Consider the following 21,777-nt stretch of genomic DNA (forward strand, 5'->3'; position numbering starts at 1 on the left):
ATCACATATGGCAAAGTGAAAGTGAGGAAAAATTTGTAAATGAAACAAGGAACTCAAATGTAATAATGTGGATTAACAGTGGGGCACCACTGAAAAATTTTGAAGAATAAAAAAGGTCCTGACCATCAAAAAGGTATCACACTGTACATTTTCACAACAGTTTTTAGACTTCAATTGTGTAAATTTTAAAGAGTAATATGTGTACAAAATTTAAACAACTGAAAAAAAATCTCAAAAATTGAAAGAACCAAAACGTTTAAAAAATCTGAAAGTTGAACACCGTGTATGTCGGTAAGAAAGAGATTTAGAATATAAAGAATGAAGTATCCTGTATGTGTTTTTAGTCCAAGATATAGCCTTCGTAACTTTTATGTTAATACAATAAACAGTAGGGATCCGAATAAAGGAGCAGATAACCTTTTTGAGGATGTAGGACAGAAAAAAATGCGCCATAAGAATTTTTGGAGACTAAAAGTGGACTTTCAACACGCGAACATTATTTTCATTAGAAAACAAACGGCGACTTTTAGATTATACTTAAATTTTATTTACATTTAAAGCAGTGGAATAGTATTTTGTTCAACAAGTGACGAAAATAGCATTTTCTGTCATTGCGAAAACAATTTACTAATAAAATGAAGCCGAGTTTAGTAATGTTCTCGAATTGCAGAAAATGCCTTTCGACAAGTACAATACTATACTTTTTTAACGATCATACATAATACAAGCGGTTATTAAGCTAATAAATAATTTAATTGTTATTAACATCGCCAACCGCACTCGCACACGCTGTGCTTCGATAGAGCACGATTTTATTACAGGCAGTCGAGTATGCTTAAAAACAACAATAAAAGGTAATATTCAATCCCATTCCTAAGTAATTACAGCATCGCTGTGTTATTGTCGTGCTCGACACTTATCCCACAAGCAAAAATAGATTACAATATATGCGGCATTTGTGATCTGTAATTTTACTTCATGTCATACTTCAGTCACTGTCATTGAGTTTGAATTTTTGACATAGGCCCAAATTTTCAACAATACTCCCATAAATGGCGGATTGCGTTTTTGCGTCAATGTCAAATTGCCATCTCTATAGATGTAAGTTAACATCATGAGATATTCTATGTCTAGAGACAAAAACGATGTTTTCGGTTAGAGTAAGCGTGTTTACAAATGGTAACATTTTTTTACACGGTCGTAGGAACAACAATTTTACAGCTGCCTTAGCATAAATTATCACAATGACGAGAGTCCTTCTTATTCCACAACAATATGGATTTGATTGAATATGATTGATTAAATCTAGATTAGATACCTATCGTCATCAGTATTTGTATAGTCACAAATGTTGAACGTAGCCCTTTTCGACTGCTCAAAATTTTAATGAGGGTTTACGCCATTGAATTTTTATGAGTATTTTTATTTGCTTTTCGATTGTTCAGTGCCGGTACGCCGCTTCTCATGCTCCGTGTGCTCAAGCGAATCAACAAAGTCGCTGAGACATGATATTTTTTCATTATTGACTTTAAATGCATGACTCATATTTCTCGTTATTGTTTATGGCTTTGACCCGTCAGTCAGTGTATGTGTAGTACCATTTCCATGAATCCCACATACTTATACACTGCCGATATATTTATTTTTGCTTATCCCATATTTTCGTAAAAATTTTCATTTATGTTATTTCCGCGAAATTTACTTTTGAAGCGCACGTCGCTCTTCATATAGTTATCATGTGAATAAGGTAGCCCTGCCGGTAACGAAAATAAAGAGAGGGTGTCTGCTGTCTAGAGAAAATGGACCGTGTGATCTCTCCCGAGAAATCGGTAAGGTAAAAGTGAACGAAATACCAGCCTGAGATAAATTCCCACACATCTAAGAGGGCCTGCAACCCGCACAGGTCCGTACTTTACTTAACGCAGGTACCTACTCACTAGTTATGACGTATTCTCATAAAGTTACCTCATCACTATTTCATTTGGGTTAGGTGTAAGCGTTGTGTAAGTACCGCCATGCAAAGTGATCAAAATATGCAATGAGCCTTTTAAATCCTAAATCCGAAAATATTTAAATGCCTACTTTCTATCTACATACGTATTACTTATCGGATTTAAAATGAGAATATAGCATATACGTAACTAATTATGTTACAAGATATCACTACTAGATTATCAGAATTATATACGCGATAAACAGAATTCATTACCAATAAAGTTCCTAGCAAAAATATTCCCAACAGAAGTATAGTTTTAATAAAAGAAGAGAATTCAGAAAACCCAGGACACTTGGAAAACATTCAGTACAATGGAATTTCATGGTTAATATTAATATTTCTAATTATTTCCAAATGTTTGCTCCAGGTTTGTAGTTTAAAGCGTTTTCACTTAACAAATTTTAACTTCAATACTACTTGGTGAACCACTATTTTATGCCCTGCAATAGGCGTACAACACCAATAGTTTTTACTGCCTAGGAAGTAAATTTCATTGTGTGGAGGTTATTATATGTAAATAAAACATAATTTTTTATATCGATCGGCAAAAAAACATAGAAATTCCTTGACACAGGAGCTCAAACACATAACATTTTAAAAGAGAATTAAGATATGAGGAAATAAGTTTTGGTTAGTCATTTAAACTATGCAGGGTGTATCAATTTTAATCTACGTCCTAAAGGATGAAATATGTGATAGGAAGAATAATAGAAATGTATAATCTTTTCTTCAGCAGTATGTATTGCCAACATCAAAGAGCAAAATGCAAAAAACAGTATCAAAAGCAGTTTCATTTCGATACTGTTTTAACGACAAAACAGTGAAGTAAAGCTGTCATTATGATTGCAAAATAGAAAAAACCTATTTTGACCCTATTTTTCAAATAACGATTCCTATCCATTTACACCCACTCTGCAAATTTAGCATGTAGGTTTTTTAATAACAATGTCCAAAGCATGTCCCTTTTTGATATCACCACGTATCTATGCTTTCGAAAGCAAGGTAAACAACCTGATTATAGATAATGGTTAGATATACGAAACAGCAACTTCTTCCTAACTTATCCCACTTCGTATCTCCAACAATTTAGAATACCCCCGTTGTAGCTTTTTCGATGGATTTATGGAGTTTTGACAAAATCATAACAGACAGATAAAAACAGATTGCATACTCTTCAATTTGATTTTCAAGAGAATTTAATGGTATCACTGTTGACACATAGCTAAATTGATTCAAATCTAATATACAGGGCGTTTTTGAAAAATATTCCATTTGGACATAATGCCATGTCTCGGCTATTATAGAAGATAGAACAAAAGATCAAATGGCAATATTTTAGAGGCTTTGAGGCAAAATTCAGTAACATGCTCGATATTTTTTTAACCAAGGTGGTTTTAAGACCTGATATAAAACTGCGTTTTTTTTAATGGGGTATTTTAGTGGAACCGTTGTATTATCAAGAATTTTTTCTTCAATCTACTATTTTCTTTTCAAAAATTGCTAAAGTAGAGAAATTTTATATTTGCGATTTTTTGAAAATGTTTTAAATAAGCCCGTAAGTACTTATGTTACTGAACATACTGTATATGTGGGGGAATTGGAAGGTAGTCCTTCGCAATCGAGCCATCAAATTCGATAAAAATTTGTAACGTATATACGTATGTATGTATTTATGTGTATGCAACATATGAAATCCACTTACATTCATGGACTCTAGAGGTAAAAATTAAAATCGTAAGAAAGCAATGATAATTCCTCATCTCTGTTTATTTATTTGAAGGGTAGTACGGGAAAAAGGGGCACATTGCAATTTTTGTTTCAAGTGCCATATTATCAGCATCGTTAACACATAAAGCAAAATACCTGCACATTGCTTTATGGTTATTTCATCAGTAAGTGCATTAATGAAGGCAATTAATTATTTAAACGGTTTATCGAACTGTTGGGCTCGGTTACGCGTTAATATAATTAGAATAAAATTGAGCAGAATGTTGTTTTAATTCTAACTTATTTAATTCACAATGATAAAATGGAGATTGAATAACGGAAAGTTTTAAGAGATACGATGTTATATGGTGTTTATTGTTGGAATTTATCAAAAAATACGTAAACGTCCATAGGTTTTTACAATAATCCTGGAAATTCGTCAGTAACACACCATACTTGTAAGCAAAATTGTTGATTATGAAAGACTCAAAAATTAAATGGGATTTACAAGATTTTATTATAGAACTTAGTTCAGAAAAAAAATTAATAACAAATATATTGTAATAAAGTTTAAGTGATTAATCCTTTTTATCAGTGTATATTCAGTGAAGATTATTTATTGGACTATAAGTTTTGGTTGTTCTGGGAAATAGAGGTTGCTGCCGTTTCTTTAAGGATCCGCCACAAAACCCAGACCATTGATAGATTACGGATGTTTTGTTTGTTTAACTACCACAAATCATCTTTACTTCAAGTTAGAGGTTAAACTGTATTTTCATATTTTTTTTTCGAAACCGGAATAACCTTAGGTCAGCATTTAGCACTAAACCAAAACCGATAACCTAAACTAACCTGAACGAACCGAGTTAAAATGTTATTTTCAGGATTTATGACTAATCAGGATTAACTTTGAGACCAATTTCCAGGATTTCCTTGTCAATTCCAGACAAGTGTAGAGGGTCGTTTTGAGGATGTTTCATTATCTAAAATCGCCTTAGGGGGCTGTTTTTTGACGACCATTATATATTTAGTTAGCATGAACTTTATGCTCCCGGTAAACATGGCAACACTCCAATAATTGAATTCTTAGTCCAGATAGCTTCATCAAGAGGACTGTTCGTATTAGTTCGGTGTCGATATCTGGAATTATCGGTCTTCGATAATTTCAGAAAAACTTGCCGGTACTTTCATCTATTATTGGCCTTTCGTTCCCATTACTTAGTAAAACTCCTTTAACAGATATAAACATATCTGCGGTAGGTACTGCAAAACCCAAACACGAAATGACATTGTTGCGGTACTGCCCTGTAAGGAGCAACCACGGGCGGGCTTCCAGCGAGGCCACAGAGCCGGTCTTAACGGCCTGAGGCTAGTTTAAAGGCCCACCGTGCATTTTGTGACAATGCCAAGCTTTCCTCTATTTCCCTTCTATGTTTCACCTACATATATCTTCTCACGTCCCTTCTTACGTACCTACATACATCTTCCTCGTCGCATTCCTATCAATATTACATATTAAACACTTGCCATATGACTGATTGCGTCTCTATGTAAAATCAAGCAGTGCTCCGATTGAAATATGATATTTAGTTTTTTTACAGATTTTGAGGGGGGCATTTGGCAACATTGCGACATACCTTCAGATGCACGGGTGAATTCATCATTACCCAACAGCCTTACAGAAAACGAGAGGAAGTCAAAGGTCTTCAGTTAAGTATATCATTATGTAAGATTTTTGTTTGTGGCTATTCTACCGGAGGAACAAATTAGCAATGGTATTCACTTTGCTTGGGCAATATTACTTAATTTTTGACAACACCAATAAACACCAATAATTTCACAATAAATGAAATTCCGGGAATACCTACATACTTATGAATGAATCATTATAAAGGAACACATCAGTTTGAACGTTTTCCTAGGGAAAACAGGTTGGTGCCTGGTTCTCACACACAGTCGACCCTTGTGGGTTTATGACGTTAGGGAATACGTGGGGGAAGCATAGAATATTATGCATTGTCTACAGAGTGTCCGTTTCTGGAATTTAACCAAGGGTCTCGGTAATAATAAAAGATTCGAGGTTGGTTGAATTAGAGCAGAATTGGGCATTTTGGAGCTAAAAAATATATTTCAAAATTTGAGAACTTCTATCACTTTCGGGAGTATTTGAAAAAAACCGAAATTTTGGAAAAACATTTTTAATCTCTCCTTAACTTATTTGGCAAGGTAATTTAAAATGAGTGACTCTTTATCATTGGAACTTTTTCTCTTCTACAACGTGGCAATGTTATGTTTGAAATCCGGCGTTTTGACTTGCGATAGAAAAAGCAAAGAGAAACGAAACATACTAAAAATTTATTACACTTCGTATCGAAATATTAGTTACTTCGGAAACATATCTACAAAGGCATCTAGAGAGACAACGACCAGCTCAAAATTATTTTCTATTCCATCATAGAAATTTAGCCGAATTTAGTACATTTTGTAAACCTAAAAGACATGTTCATATATCAAAAATGTTAAAACCTCCTCAAAAAGAATAAAATGAAATGAATTGAATTCTCCATTAGGTTTAAGATAACCCTTTTACTTTAACAAGGGTTGTAGCAAAAGAAATTAACGTATATCATCAGGTAGTGGAGGGTCTTAAAAAAATATAAATATCGCCTATTTAAAATTCATATCATCCAAATCTGGAATGTTTCCCGGTAGGGTCAGTTCAAACAATGCCGTTGGCCGGCACGTTCACCAGATCTTTCTCCATCAGATTAGTATTTATGGGGAACTATGAAAAACCTCATAGTATATAAAATTGTGCCCGCGGATATTAATGAGTTGCGCGGGAAGGTCATCACGATTTTAAGGATTAAACTAAAAGAAAGTGAACCCTGCCAGGACCTCTTATAATTCTCTTTATTTATTTGTTCCTTATTTTGTTATTTTGAAGGAATTCTTTGTAAAAATAAGATTTTTAATTTTAATTGGACTAAACTGCAAAATTGAAGATTAACATAATCGTAATCAATACAAAAAGTTGAATTCAAAAATGTGAAAATCTAAGATAGGAAGGATAAGAAAAAACAAAGTTGTTGATAGTTATCGAAAATCGAAATGTCGGATTTGAATTATGACATCGCCACGTTGAAGAAAAGGAACAATCTAAATGATGAAGTGCGAATCATTTTGAAATACCTCGCCAAATAAACTGAGAGAAAAATAAAAACATTTTTCCAAAATTTTTTTCGAAAACCTCAAAAAATCATCGACATTTTTTACGTTTTAAAACGGCATATTCTTGAACTCTAAAATACTTAACGTTGTTCCAATTCAATCAAACTCGTATTTTCTATGATTACCAAGATCCTCATGGTTGAGATTCAGAAACGGACACAGTGTATAGTTCCTTGATTAGTCATATGCAAAGAAGCCTGTATCGGTTAACAACATTCCTCAATGTATAAATGTTATAAATCAAATGTTTATTCGCCTTCAACCTACTTTCCTACTTTACGCGATGACAGGAAGCAATAAAAATAAATAGTGAAAAGTTTTAGCCTTAGCGTTGTTCTAATTTCAGGCTCCTTCAACAAATTAGGGACTACAAACCGTAGCGTCGACGATCAAAATTTCCATACCATCCATCGACCACCCGGTGTATTTACCGAACTTTTCCAGCCGATACAATGGTATCTTTCGTAACGTCGTCGACATGTAGTACTCGACTACCATTGTCCCTATTTGGACACGACCAGATACAAGGAAAGGCAAAATTACTCTTGAGTGGAAAGACCATATGTTTATAAGGAATGGGCACGCATTTTAACGGACGTTGCATGCTACGTTGCGTAACGGTTTTGTTTTTTTCCCACGTAAGAGTTGCAGGGCTAAACGCAAAAATTAAATATTAAAATAATAATAGAGCCCAAAGTAATTAGAAGTTGATTTCTTCCGCAGAGCCCCATTCAATTCGTAATGTGATGATTTATTGCAAACGCGTAGGCAGGCGCCATGTATAAAACTTAAAAGCCTCGCCACTTTATCAGACTTGAAAGTACCGACCATCGTTTTAAATTAAATTGCTAATAGGCTATAGCAGTACTACGTCAACCTTAAATTTGATGCTATAGCTCAAGGGGAAAAGGAAGTTGAATGTCATTCTTTCATCGGTTTAAAAACTTATGCAAGCAACAGGCATTTTCTAAAGTCAATATTGAAGTATACCATTAGAGACCCACTACCTCTCCCACCCCTGCCATTCGGTTTGGTTCGAGAGTCAATGTTCAATATTTACTCAAATCAGTAAACAGGTAATGTTTATCAGCGCAAGATGAACATATGAGCTTTATAGGATTTTAGGGGGTTATGTAGTGCAAAGTGCAATTGTGTATCACAGGAATCTTCTTATGTAAACCAATACGCAATAAAAACATAAAAATGTGAAACTAGGTTAACAAGGTCTTATGAATGGGTAGCGTACAGCCAACACAGACGTATTTAATTTGCCTTGTTCCTATGGCCGTATGTGTTTCCTGTGAGTAAGTAATTAGCTTGAAAGTTGTTCTGTGTTCGTGTAAAAAGTTAAGCAATGTCCTAATTAGGATTCATTAATTAAAACTGGAACGGGCTAATTGAAATGAATTAAATTAATTTAATTCACCAGAAAAGTGGTGTTATACATCGATTGGAATTCTTTTATATTTTCGAAATGGGATTCCTTTGAATGAGTTGAAAAACCAGTGACCGCGGTAATCTACGATAATATATCGGGGTTAAGGACTTTTTTCTCTCTTATATGTATATTTTTTTACTGATTTTTTATTAGTTAGATATCCAAAATGCGCATTCCACTAGTGAGTATGTTTACTCTTGACCCGCAGTTATGGATAACTACGTGCGCTTTCATGGGGTAAATTAAAAAAAATACTGTTAGGGCAATTATGGAGAAAAAAAATTGCGACGGATTTTCACTGGCCTGAAACTCATCCTTACCGATTTTTAACGTTCTCCGACTCGATTTAAAACAATTTCTGATTCAGTTAACTTTAGACTCACTTGTTTTTGGCGAGATTTTATGGAATTTAGAATAGCTCAGACCAAACTGACTTTCGAATAAAATTCAGGCAAGCGCAAGGAGATTATAACAGATATTGAAATTGGAAATTTAAAAAGTCCCAAACCAATCTCCCCGCTCTTCTTTTTTTCCATAATGAAAAAAAGTTATTTGTTTCTCAATATTTATTTAAAAATAAAGTTAAGCGGTTTTTGCACCGAGCTCTTCAATTACCACTTTTTGCTAACTTTATAGGGAAGCTTTGAGACAATTCCTAGACTCAATACATTATCTACTTTCAATTATCTCAGAGTGGTGTTAAGGGAATATTATCAAGATACGGTTTCTTTGTTACTAGATTCTACATCGAAAACAATTCCTACCACTACTTTTGATCCTTTTAAATCTCGACATTGACTTTTACCTGAGCCATTCAGACCGAACAAGACACTTCCTCCCTTCTATTAAGTTTCGAGAAATTAAGTGCAAGAAAACACACAAGGGGTGCATTTATCCATCTGAACAAAGCTGCTTAAAAAGGCCACATCCTCCGGTAGAAGACATACAGTGGGAAGGGAAAAAGTGACAATGCGTTTAGTTAGGGAAACTGGGAAAGGTGTTTTGTGAATTTGTCGCGGTAACTTATTTATATCTCGTCTTTGACTTCCTGGGACATCCTGTCTGCTGGGAAAAACGAAGTCGTCTGGGGGCATATAGTTGATTACCTTCTCGAAATGCTTCAATCTCATTAATAAACATTTTGCTGCTTGAGGCCCTATTCCGGAACTTAGTTCCTAGGGAATAATGTACCCAAGAACAGCCTAGATTGATGGATCAGTCAGGGAGGGATTAAAGACCCATATTTTCCCGCAAAGACCATACGAGAAACCAAACTCACAAGAAAGCTTAATTATAGCATTTCATGTGTTATAGACAATTGTCCATTAAAGCAATGGGTACATCATTTTTAAACAATAGATATTACTTTCATGACTTTAAAAGTACAGGATTACGGTTACGAAAATGCCGGCTGTAGACCACATTCTAAGGCCAAAGCCATTAAAAGCATCTTTTATTGAATGATGAATATAATTAAACAACAAAAGAAGACCGTTCGCTGACAGTCACTTAATATAAATGCTTAGTTTTAAGGAAAGCGATTCGAAGGTGAATTTGACCCACTTGCTCCAAAAATACCAGTTTTTGAGGCTTTCGTGGTTTAATACTATGACATGGTCCATTGATTTAGAAAGAGTAATGCTCCGTCTGGTGAGAGTTGACTGCGGTTACGAACGAAAGTCGCGGTTTAGACACATTCCACCATTTCCCAGAAAGTACCTATAGGATTTACCTACTTTAAATACCTACATGTAACATAGTTAGATAAAGTTCGTTGGACCCCAGTGGACCAATTTCTTGGTCAGTTAGGCACAGCCCACATGCAAATTACAATTTGTTCAGGCCCTGCTCGACAAAAAAATGGCGGTCTTGTTCCTGTTCAATGGCCTCACAATACCTTCATATCCGCTTTTTTAAACCCCTATTCATTTCCTATCAGCTGTTACTGCGTTACTCAAGGTAAGATGGTATCAGTATGTGTACGTATTAGACGAAGACAATGGAAACTGAGTACCGAAAAAAACAATTGGAAATTAGGTAATGTTACAATTTAAGGTGCCAAAATTTAATTTGTCGGAAGCCGTATCTGATAACTTATTGAATGATGTGTTTCAAGCTTTTAAAGTATCACTTAAATGCGTCAGATACAGAAAAATCCAGAAATCCCGTTAAAAGTCTTTACTTGCTGCAACTAAGTGCCCAATAAAATTATATACTTAGAGTTTGTCATATCATGTTAAAACCGACATTTTGCAATTTTTCCATATGAATTCCATCATAATGCTGAATGTGTAGATGATAAATAAATAAAACATACATTGGGTTCATATCATTTTAGCACAATAAAAATTAATCAATTCTTTTTGGAAAAAATAACTTCTTTGATATTGTAATGCGTGATACTTTACAAAAAATTGCGGATTTTTTTTTCATTATTTTTCACATAAGTATCTGCAATATCTGCAAGCTTTCGGGACCGTGAAGTGAATTGGGGTGCTGGATAGGGTACAATAAATTAAAAACATAGTTGGATAATGCAAAAATCATGTAATAGAACTAACCTAACCGTAACCAAACCCACAAAACCCTAAACTAACCCAACAAAACCATTCTGTACACATTCTGTGCATGTATAGAGTGGTCCGAAAAAATAGGCTAATGTGTTAACCACAGGTTCTTTGAGTATAAAGAAATCTACCCTTAGATTTACCACTTTTAGTAAATTGAATTCCTATTTCTCAAAGCTTTAAGATATACAGAATGTTGCAAAGTGCAGGTTAGCGCGTGCTTGATATCTTGAAGCCTATAAAAACCTGCAATGAGAAAGTAGATTTTGTTTTCTACTTCTTACCACAATTTGGAAAGAAAAAGAAATGGGAAAATTTCTGTATTTTTCAACTAACTTAAAAACGGGAAATAATTTAGCAGATTTGTTTGCTTTGTGCTACTCCCTTTTTTCCCACTTAATCAAGCTTATATATGTATATTCTCGTTTGTAAAATCCCCATGTTGGATATTTCTACCTTGAACACACTGTATATACACATAACTAAATACAGGGCTATATACGTTATTATACACGGAATATTGCGGTTAAAGTATTTAATTTTTTGAATTTTGTTTTTGCTTTGCATAGAACGCAAATAAAAATACATTCTAAAATTATCTTTCTATTATACAAAGGGTTGTAAATAAGTGAAAGATTTCAAAGTTATGTTTTTTTAAATGGAACATCCAATATATTAGCACCGTTTTAGATTCCTTGAAAAAAATTAATGTAAATTTGATTATGGTTTACCTACTCGAAACCTTAAGGCTTTTGAAATAATTAAGATTTTGCAAAAATATAGTACAAATTTAAAATTTGCTTTAAAGAAAGTTTAAACTGGAGTAAGTCCAAATTCACATCAAACCTCAGACATGAGGCACATTTCATGCTAAAGTCATGAAAATTTTTGATATCTTATACAGTGTGTCCAAAAAATAAATTAAAAATTACATTTACTTTGAAGAGTATTAAGTTGCTTAATTTAAATGGAACACCCTATATTTGATTACTTGAAGTAAAAAATAGAGATATTACCAATCCAAAATTATCATACTTTCCTATACCTAAATATACAAGTTTTCTTCAAAAATTATGATAAAAAAAAATTAGAAAATCTTATTACTTTTTTGTATTAGTTACCACGGTTACATCTAAAATGCCAATATAAAGTCATGTTTATGCTTTCTTGTTTCGGATCATTTTTAATTTATGATATTTTCAATACTCTTTGCGTAACTTACAAAGCAAAGAATGGTATTTATGTTCGTCAAGTTTTCTTGATACTCTCAGCTGACTTATGTTGGTATTTTGAGAAATGTGGGTTTGACTAACACGAGGATTAAAAAAATGAATTTTATGTACTTGGTGCTGTTATGGAAAGTCCTCATGTTAGCCAAACCCAGATTTCTCAAAATACCAACATAAGTCAGTCGAGTGTATCAAGAATACTTGAAGAACATAAATACCATTCTTTGCCTTGTAAGTTACGCAAATAGTGTTGAAAATACCATAAATAAAAAGTTATCTAAAACAAGAACGTATAAACATGACTTTTTATATTAGCATTTTAGATGTAACTATGGCAACTAATAAAAAAAGTAATAGAATTTTCTACTTTTTTTAAATCTTAATTTTTGAAGAAAACTTTTACATTTATGTATAGGAAAGTATAATCACTTTCGATTGGTAATACCTCTCTCTGTTACTCTAAGTAATCAAGTATAGAGTGTTCCATTTAACTTAAGCAAGTTAATACTCTTCAAAGTAAATACATTTTTCAATTTATTTTTTGGACCCACTGTATATGACATTTAAATTTTCATAACTATGGCATGAAATTTGCCTAATGTCTAAGGTTTGGTGGGAGTTTTGATTTATTCTAGTTTAAAATTTCTTTAAAGTAAAGTTTTTAAATTTATACTACATGTTTATAAAATTTCAAAATCTTGAAAGTTTAGGGTAAGCAAACCTTAATCAAAATTTTTCTCAAGAAATCTAAACGGTACTAATATATTGAGTAGTCCATTTAAAAAGATATAACTTTGAAATCTTTCACGTATTTACAATCCCCTGTATAAAAGGCAGATAATTTTAGAATGTATTTCTATTTAAGTTCTATGTAATGCAAAAACAAAATTCAAAATGTTAAATACTTTATCCGCAATATTTCTTATAGCATGACGTGAATAACTCTGTATATTTATGTAACTTTTAGACTATTTATGCTATTAGGTGTACAACTTTGCTTCCGCCGTTTTTTTTCCGAATTTCGCGATTTTATTGTAAAAAACTAATTATACCTTTAGGATCCAAAGTATTGTCCATCGCTGGCCACTACTTTCTCCCATCTTTCGGGCAGCATACGAATCCCGTGTTGAAAAAATTGGACATCTTTTGAAGCGATCCACGATTCTATCCAATTTCTTACTTCTTCATAAGACCGGAAGTGTTGGTCAGCTAGCCCATGTGCCATGGATCGAAACAAGTGATAATCAGAAGGAGCTAGGTCAGGAGAATATGGCGGGTGGGGTAGGACTTCCCATTTCAATGTTTCCAAGTATTTCTTGACCACTTGCGCAACATGGGGTCGAGCATTATCGTGCTGCAAAATCACTTTATCATGTCTCTCGTTGTATTGCAGCCGTTTCTTTTTCAATGCTCGGCTCAAACGCATTAATTGGGTTCGATAAAGAGCACCTGTGATTGTTTCAGTTGGTTGTAACAGCTCATAATATATTACGCCGAGTTGATCCCACCAAATACAGAGCATGATTTTGGAACCATGAATAGACGGTTTGGCCGTCGACGTGGAAGCATGGCCGGGATATCCCCAAGTCTTTTTGCGTTTGGGATTATCGTAATGAACCCATTTCTCGTCCCCAGTCACAATACGATGCAGAAATCCCTTCCGTCTTTGCCTTGCAAGCAACTGTTCACAAGCGAACAGACGCCTGTCAATATCTCTTGGTTTCAACTCGTACGGCACCCAATATCCTTGCTTCTGAATCATTCCCATGTCTTTGAGGCGTTTTGAGATTGTTTGTTGAGTCACTCCCAATGATTGTGCCAATTCTTGTTGACTTTGACACGAGTCTTCGTCAAGTAATGCTTCCAAGTTCGCATCTTGGAAAACCTTCTTTCTTCCACCGCTATGTTGGTCTTCGACGTGAAAATCACCGTTCTTGAAGCGCTGAAACCACTCACGACATGTCCTTTCACTAATAGTGGCTTCCCCATAAGTATCTGAGAGCATTCGATGAGCCTCAGCAGCAGATTTCTTCATATTGAAGCAGAAAAGTAAAACCTCCCGCAAATGACGAGAATTTGGCTCGTACACTGACATTTTCAATTGCGAATAACTTTATGATGATGAAGACACAAATAGACTAATATTTTTATGAGGTTATGTTAACAGGTGCCCAAGGCTCCTGCATGCCCACATGGGGTTATTTATTTCGATCATTACTTACCGCTACATACATCTATTCAAAAACGGCGGAAGCAAAGTTGTACACCTAATATAATATTAGAGTAATCCTCGCACATAAATAAAATATACTGCAGCACATCCACCAAATACTGTTTTTGATTAAAATCGATGTTAATATCAATTTAGCTTTTACTACAATGAAATGTTCATTGACATAAACGCGGATTTAAGAGATGATAAGTCATTTTTAATTGCACGAAAAAGCTAGAATAAAGCTATAACAATACCATACATTGCATTACTACATGATCTATAACCAATTCGGAGCCCGGAAGCTTCTAATAAACGAAATAGATTACGTCCTTGCCAAATCAATCGGTTAACTAAATCCCAATACCTGATTGTTACCAAAAATACGTAGTAAGACTAATTAGCATTGAGTAATCTTTCGACTAGGTCTAAATTGATGACTAGCAAGTTACTGTGGAGGCCTAAACACACCTTTTCACTGAATTGTGAAAAATTATAGTAAAAACGTGTGTTTCCTAATATTTTTGCAGAAAGAATATGTGGATAAAGATTGGCCCATTAGGTAGAGACCACCCTACATGCAGAGCCAATCCGTTACTCAGACCCTTATTCTTACCGTGGCCTACAGATTATTTCTCAAAGCTGAAACAAAGTATCAAATTATAGACCGGCAGGCAGCATTGTTTCCCAAAATTTATGAACTCAGTATAACACCCATTTTTTCACATCGGCTTTCAGGTTTCGGCGTTTGTAGGCAATTATTTGAACTTCTAAATCCTCTGCCTTTAAAAGACAGTGGCGTTCTTTAGGCCACCGGGAATTTTAAATGATGTCACAAACAGACATTTTACCCTCATTTTTTTAACCTACAAACGGCACTTTGAAAAATAGGCAGATACTACATCACTTTTCGAAAATGCTATAATGCACTTCCAAATTTAAACTGATTTAATTGACTTTCAAATGATTTGAAATTGAGTTCCTCCTCGCTTCAGACTTCTCAACAATTTTCACGTTATACAGAGAGTTTTTTTAGAGTGTTACAACGCGATATCTCAAAAACGGTGTAAGACATTTTCGTTAAATTTTTGGGGAAGTGATTGGGAGACGGGGGAACACATTTAGACTGTCTTTCATCTTTCAGCACTATGAAAATTTTAACGGAATGATAGGCAGCGATACTCTTCTTTCTAAAACTCATATCTGCGTGAAAACCTAACTTATTGACATAAAAAATAACTACTGTATTTTTTAATGTCATTCTATTAGGTAATATAAATTATTCATTACTGCACCTGTAGGTCTACGCTTGAACACTTATCCCAAGTTTTATCTAATGTATTTATCTAATGTATACCTATACCATATACTGATAAGATAACGCTAAATTGTAAAAATTTCAACAAGTGTTATTTTAGCACTATTTGCGAACACATATACATGAAGGTGTGTCCACGTGAAAGGATTATCAAACATTAGATCCTTCGTTTTGAGAAATAAATTAAATGAATTACCCAACAACCGGATTATTAGAATTTAACGTGGTACTATAACCATTAAACATTCTCAGGACCTCCAACAATCCCCAAGTTCAGAGGTACCCCTTCTCATATAGTCTGTACCTGTGCAGGTTTTTGTAACCATTCATGGCAGTTATTCGTTCGTATCTGATTCTCAAGGCCGCCGCTGAAGAGAAATCGAATCGAATGGATTATGAAGGTGTTTATTTTTATTTTCCAATTTGGAACCTGCATCCTATTCTAATGGACGTTTAATTTTGTGACATGTCATGGTCAATGGTTCATCGTGATGGAGTAGAGGCGATTTGGCAATGAATTACGCTAAATCTTTGTTTCTGTTTGTGTTTAGTTAAGTGTTTGTAGTCTACAGGACTCGACCATGTGTTGCAATATGCAAATTCTAATTCTGATCTTCGTTCAACGCTAAAGCAATAAATGAGATACTTACGCACAGGAACCTTCTTTGGATCAAATTGCGCGATTTTCTCCTCAACCAACGCAATCCTGGATTTGGCATCTTCAGATCTCTTGTACACGTCCCTCAACTGACCACCCAGTTCTTTGAAAATATCATCGGCCACCAATGCTATAGAAGCGAGCTGCCGAAGAGCATTGCACAGCGTCGAATTGGTGACAGCTTCCAATTCGTCGTCCGCAACTCGCAGGGTACCGTCTTCGTTGAAGAGCGTTACCCTCGACAGGTACTTGGGCTCTATGACTCTTTGTACGAAGGGCATGGTGGTGCGGCGGTGCGGTACCACAACTTTCCATCACTTTTTTAACGTTCACTCACGATGGTGATCATCTCACTAAATCCACATGCCCGGTACCACTTTTGATTCGAGACATTTTTTTTTTTAATTTGGCGAGTAAGTTCTCGTAGCGGGCAACGAGATTTTACGGACAGACCGGCCGGAGTCTCTCGTTCGCGGCACGAATGCCGGTAAACAAGTGAAGAACGCGAAGCGGCAATGCCTGTTCCGCTCGGTAGACGTGCACTGAATTTGAGACGGCGCAGTTCACACAGGTAACCACTTTGAGGTACATAACTGCCGGCCAAATCTGCCGCATAATAATTTAAAAGTTTAAATTTAAATACACAATTTTTGGAAGTGTTGACTGACTGCAAAGTGCTTTTTCTGGTCTTATTGCTAAAACAATTGAACAACAAGTCAATCGTGACAGATATATGGCTCATTGCCCACTTAGCAAGCCAATCGGCCGCAATGCCATCACCCCTGTTGCTGTTTTATTTATGGTTGCCATGGAGATGAATGTCAAATGAAATGTCACCGTTAATGTTGTGATTCAAGACGCCTTGTCTCCTTGTGTTTCATCTCAAGTTATGCTTTATTTAGGTAAGTTTAGTGTAATTTTATATAACCCAGCAATGGAAAAAATAGTGTGTACAGTGTGCCCAAAGTAAGAATATCCAGCACAGAGATCTCGTAAACGGTAACAGATAAAGCCCACTTTCTATTCTATGCGTTATGTGCTTAATAAATCCAGTATTTTATATTCATGTTTAATGTTCTATTAATAACTGAAATTAGACTACGACCATGCTTTTGGGTGATTTGGGTCATCCACATGGAATACCGATGAGAAGTTATCGAAAATCGCCGAAATTACTTTTACTGTATGCAACTTTTTTGGTCAACAAATTAGAGAAAGTTTTGAGACCCATTACCATTAAACGCTCACCACGCTTGTGTGAAATACAGTCGAACTTCGATAAGTCAAACTCCAATAACTCGAATTTCCGATAACTCGACTTAAAACGACTATCTCTAAAATCATGAATCAAAGTAGCGTGTAATTTTTACCTGATAACTCGAACTTCATTCTTCCTGCGAATACCTTAATAATTCGAAAATAAACCTTGGCATTACACTTGATAAGACGAATTTTCCGGGAAATTTCCTAACTATGCGGGCATGCACTCGTTTGTTTTATAGCGAAGAAATGCAGACAGTTCAGTTTCTATCCTGCAAGAGTTAACGTTTATCGTTTATTTTTTGATACCGAGTGGAGCATTCGTGATAGTGTGCTTACTTGTTTCCTTTATTACATATTTGTTATAATATGTCATTGAAACGAACGTTGGAAATTTTATCTATTGAAGAAAAGTTCCGACTTATCAAAGGAGTAAAAACCGAATCTCGAAAAAAAGATGTAGCTGTGAACTATGGCATTCCAGCAAGCACACTGTTTACTATTTTAAAGAATAAACAAACAGTCATTAACGCGATTGAAAATGGAGAGACTAGTAGAGGTTTAAAGAGAATTAAAATGCCAACATATGCAAATGTGGACAAAGCAGTTTTAGAATGGTTTTAATCGACTAGAAGTCAGAATTTACCTATATCCGGAGTATTGAGAAAAAGCGTTAGAATGTAGTCAAAAACTAGAACAAACGCACTTCAAAGCAAGTAAAGATAATTGGAAACGAATGTGTGTATTGATTATCCACCATAGTAACTGAAAAATTTGGATTTAAAGTTTTTTTTCTTAATTTTAGATCTAGACTATACCATAAGGTTTGTGGAAAGAGTAGTAATGTAACTGAAGAAGACTGTACTAAATGAAAACGTGACATGTTAGCTCATTTTCTAGAAAGTTATCAAACTTGCGACATATTTAGTGTAAATGAAACCGGCTTATTTTTCAAATGTCTCCCGAATAACACTTTAATTTTTAAAAATAAAAAATGACATGGTGGAAAGCGTTGTAAACAAAGAGTTACACTGATGATTAACGTAAACATGGATGGATCAGAAAAATTTATATTGCTCTTGATAGATAAAAGTAATCAACCTCGTTGCTTCCGAGAAGTTTAATGATTGTTGCTCAACCACAAAGTACATGAAAAAACTTGAATAACAGGAGAATTTTTCAAAGAATGGTTGTTTAAGTTGAACAAACAATTTCGAGACTACAAAAGAAAAATTATTCTTTTTTTTCTTCGAATATGACATCCACATTACATACAAAATATAAAATGTCATTATCGCCGTAAAATTTTGAAAAAAACCTTAACGTCTTTTGAAAAGAAAAATATTATCATTATATTAATAGATTGTGCTGATGAAATAACTAATGCATGGACCATGGGTGTAAAACCTGAGACAATTTCTAATTGCTTCAAAAAAGCAGGTTTTGGCCAATTTTCTGATTAGGACGAAGAATATTAACTTCCCTTGACCTTCTTAAGTGAACGACTGAATGAAAAAAGTGAAAAAGAAATTCAAATATTAGGTGTACAACTTTGCTTCCGCCGTTTTTGAATAGATGTATGTAGCGGTAAGTAATGATCGAAATAAATAACCCCATGTGGGCATGCAGGAGCCTTGGGCACCTGTTAACATATCTTCATAAAAATATTAGTCTATTTGTGTCTTCATCATAAAGTTATTCGCGATTGAAAATGTCAGTGTACGAGCCAAATTCTCGTCATTTGCGGGAGGTTTTACTTTTCTGCTTCAATATGAAGAAATCTGCTGCTGAGGCTCATCGAATGCTCTCAGATACTTATGGGGAAGCCACTATTAGTGAAAGGACATGTCGTGAGTGGTTTCAGCGCTTCAAGAACGGTGATTTTCACGTCGAAGACCAACATAGCGGTGGAAGAAAGAAGGTTTTCCAAGATGCGAACTTGGAAGCATTACTTGACGAAGACTCGTGTCAAAGTCAACAAGAATTGGCACAATCATTGGGAGTGACTCAACAAACAATCTCAAAACGCCTCAAAGACATGGGAATGATTCAGAAGCAAGGATATTGGGTGCCGTACGAGTTGAAACCAAGAGATATTGACAGGCGTCTGTTCGCTTGTGAACAGTTGCTTGCAAGGCAAAGACGGAAGGGATTTCTGCATCGTATTGTGACTGGGGACGAGAAATGGGTTCATTACGATAATCCCAAACGCAAAAAGACTTGGGGATATCCCGGCCATGCTTCCACGTCGACGGCCAAACCGTCTATTCATGGTTCCAAAGTCATGCTCTGTATTTGGTGGGATCAACTCGGCGTAATATATTATGAGCTGTTACAACCAACTGAAACAATCACAGGTGCTCTTTATCGAACCCAATTAATGCGTTTGAGCCGAGCATTGAAAAAGAAACGGCTGCAATACAACGAGAGACATGATAAAGTGATTTTGCAGCACGATAATGCTCGACCCCATGTTGCGCAAGTGGTCAAGAAATACTTGGAAACATTGAAATGGGAAGTCCTACCCCACCCGCCATATTCTCCTGACCTAGCTCCTTCTGATTATCACTTGTTTCGATCCATGGCACATGGGCTAGCTGACCAACACTTCCGGTCTTATGAAGAAGAAGAATTTGAAGAAAGAGAAATTGGATAGAATCGTGGATCGCTTCAAAAGATGTCCAATTTTTTCAACACGGGATTCGTATGCTGCCCGAAAGATGGGAGAAAGTAGTGGCCAGCGATGGACAATACTTTGGATCCTAAAGGTATAATTAGTTTTTTACAATAAAATCGCGAAATTCGGAAAAAAAACGGCGGAAGCAAAGTTGTACACCTAATAAATTAAAATAAACTCTAATTTCAGTAAATATAAAATCGATAAGTTTATCTAGACTAGGCGTTCATTTTGATAGGCTTGATTTTAGGCAACTATGAGCAATGCTTAAGTACATCTTTAAGAACTCTGAAATAGAAATAACCGTTTCTCATGATGTCCTTATTTCACCACCAACAGAATTAATTCCAATCATTCTTGAAGAAAACCATTCAATTCATTCATCGGGCCACTTAGGCTACCATAAAACTTAAAATTGTATTAAGCAATGTGAGTCTTGTCAAAAAACTAAACTCATTAGGAAAAAGACCAAACAAACCATGCAAATTACCACAATTTCCGAAAAATCCTTCGAGAAAATAGCTCTAGACATAGTAGGTCCTCTTCTTTTAATAATATCCGGTAATATGTTTATTTTAACCTTACAGGACGACCTCACTAAATTCACCCAAGTATATGCAATTCCAAATCACGAAACCTTGACCATCGCCCAGACCTTTGTTCATAATTTCATCTGTAAACTTGAGATCCCTCAATCGATTCTCACGGACTAAGGTCGTGACTTCACATCACAACTTTTTAAAGAAATTTCGAAACTATTCAAGATCAAAAATATCACAACCACCGCATATCACCGGCAAACGAACAGAGCTCTGGAAATAACTTATCTTACTATTACTGATTACTTAAAACATTATGTAAATTTGGATCAAACAGATTGGGATTCTTCGTTAGATTTTGCAACCTTTTCTTTCAACACTTCTATTCATAGTTCAACAAAATTTTCACCTTTCGAACTGATTTTCGAATTTAAATCTATCTTACCACCACAAATAACTAGGAAACCAGAATTCAAATATATCTATGATAACTACGTCGACGATCTGATTTTAAAACTTGAACAAAGTCATCAGATAGCCCGTGAAAATCTGATTATATTAAAGGAAGCAAATAAAACTCAATACGATAAAAAAAATCTCGACAAACAGCCTTCAGAATAGATGATAGTGTTTACCTCGAAAATAATGGCACATGCCCAGGTAAATTCAGGAAGTTAACACAAAATTATAATGATCAATATTCGAACATACAATATCTACGGCAATATAGATCTAGTTTAACTTTTCATTCTGATTCTTAAATTATTAGTAGGTATAAATATAATATAAACTGCACGATTTAATTGATTACGAAAGGAAAACAATACACCGTTCACTGTCTCTTATCGGAAATATATTAATGTGACCGATCACATAAGAACTTCAGGTATTTTGACATTTACTCTACTAGGAAATGGTAAATACGATGATATTAAAGTTTATTAT

General features: G+C 34.8%; 1 protein-coding gene across 1 annotated transcript in view; it reads right to left on the reverse strand.

Annotated features, from left to right (window-relative positions):
* gukh (GUK-holder) overlaps positions 1-16,898 on the reverse strand; it is a 75,887-nt gene extending 58,989 nt beyond the window's left edge. Inside the window, exon 1 of the mRNA XM_066406806.1 lies at positions 16,349-16,898. Coding sequence (XP_066262903.1) covers positions 16,349-16,637 — 289 coding nt within the window. The 5' untranslated portion in view covers positions 16,638-16,898. The remainder of the gene's footprint in view (positions 1-16,348) is intronic.
* Between the last annotated feature and the right edge of the window lie 4,879 nt (positions 16,899-21,777).

The sequence above is a fragment of the Euwallacea similis genome, chromosome 3, assembly GCF_039881205.1.
Source record: "Euwallacea similis isolate ESF13 chromosome 3, ESF131.1, whole genome shotgun sequence".
In the NCBI taxonomy this organism is placed as follows: domain Eukaryota; kingdom Metazoa; phylum Arthropoda; class Insecta; order Coleoptera; family Curculionidae; genus Euwallacea; species Euwallacea similis.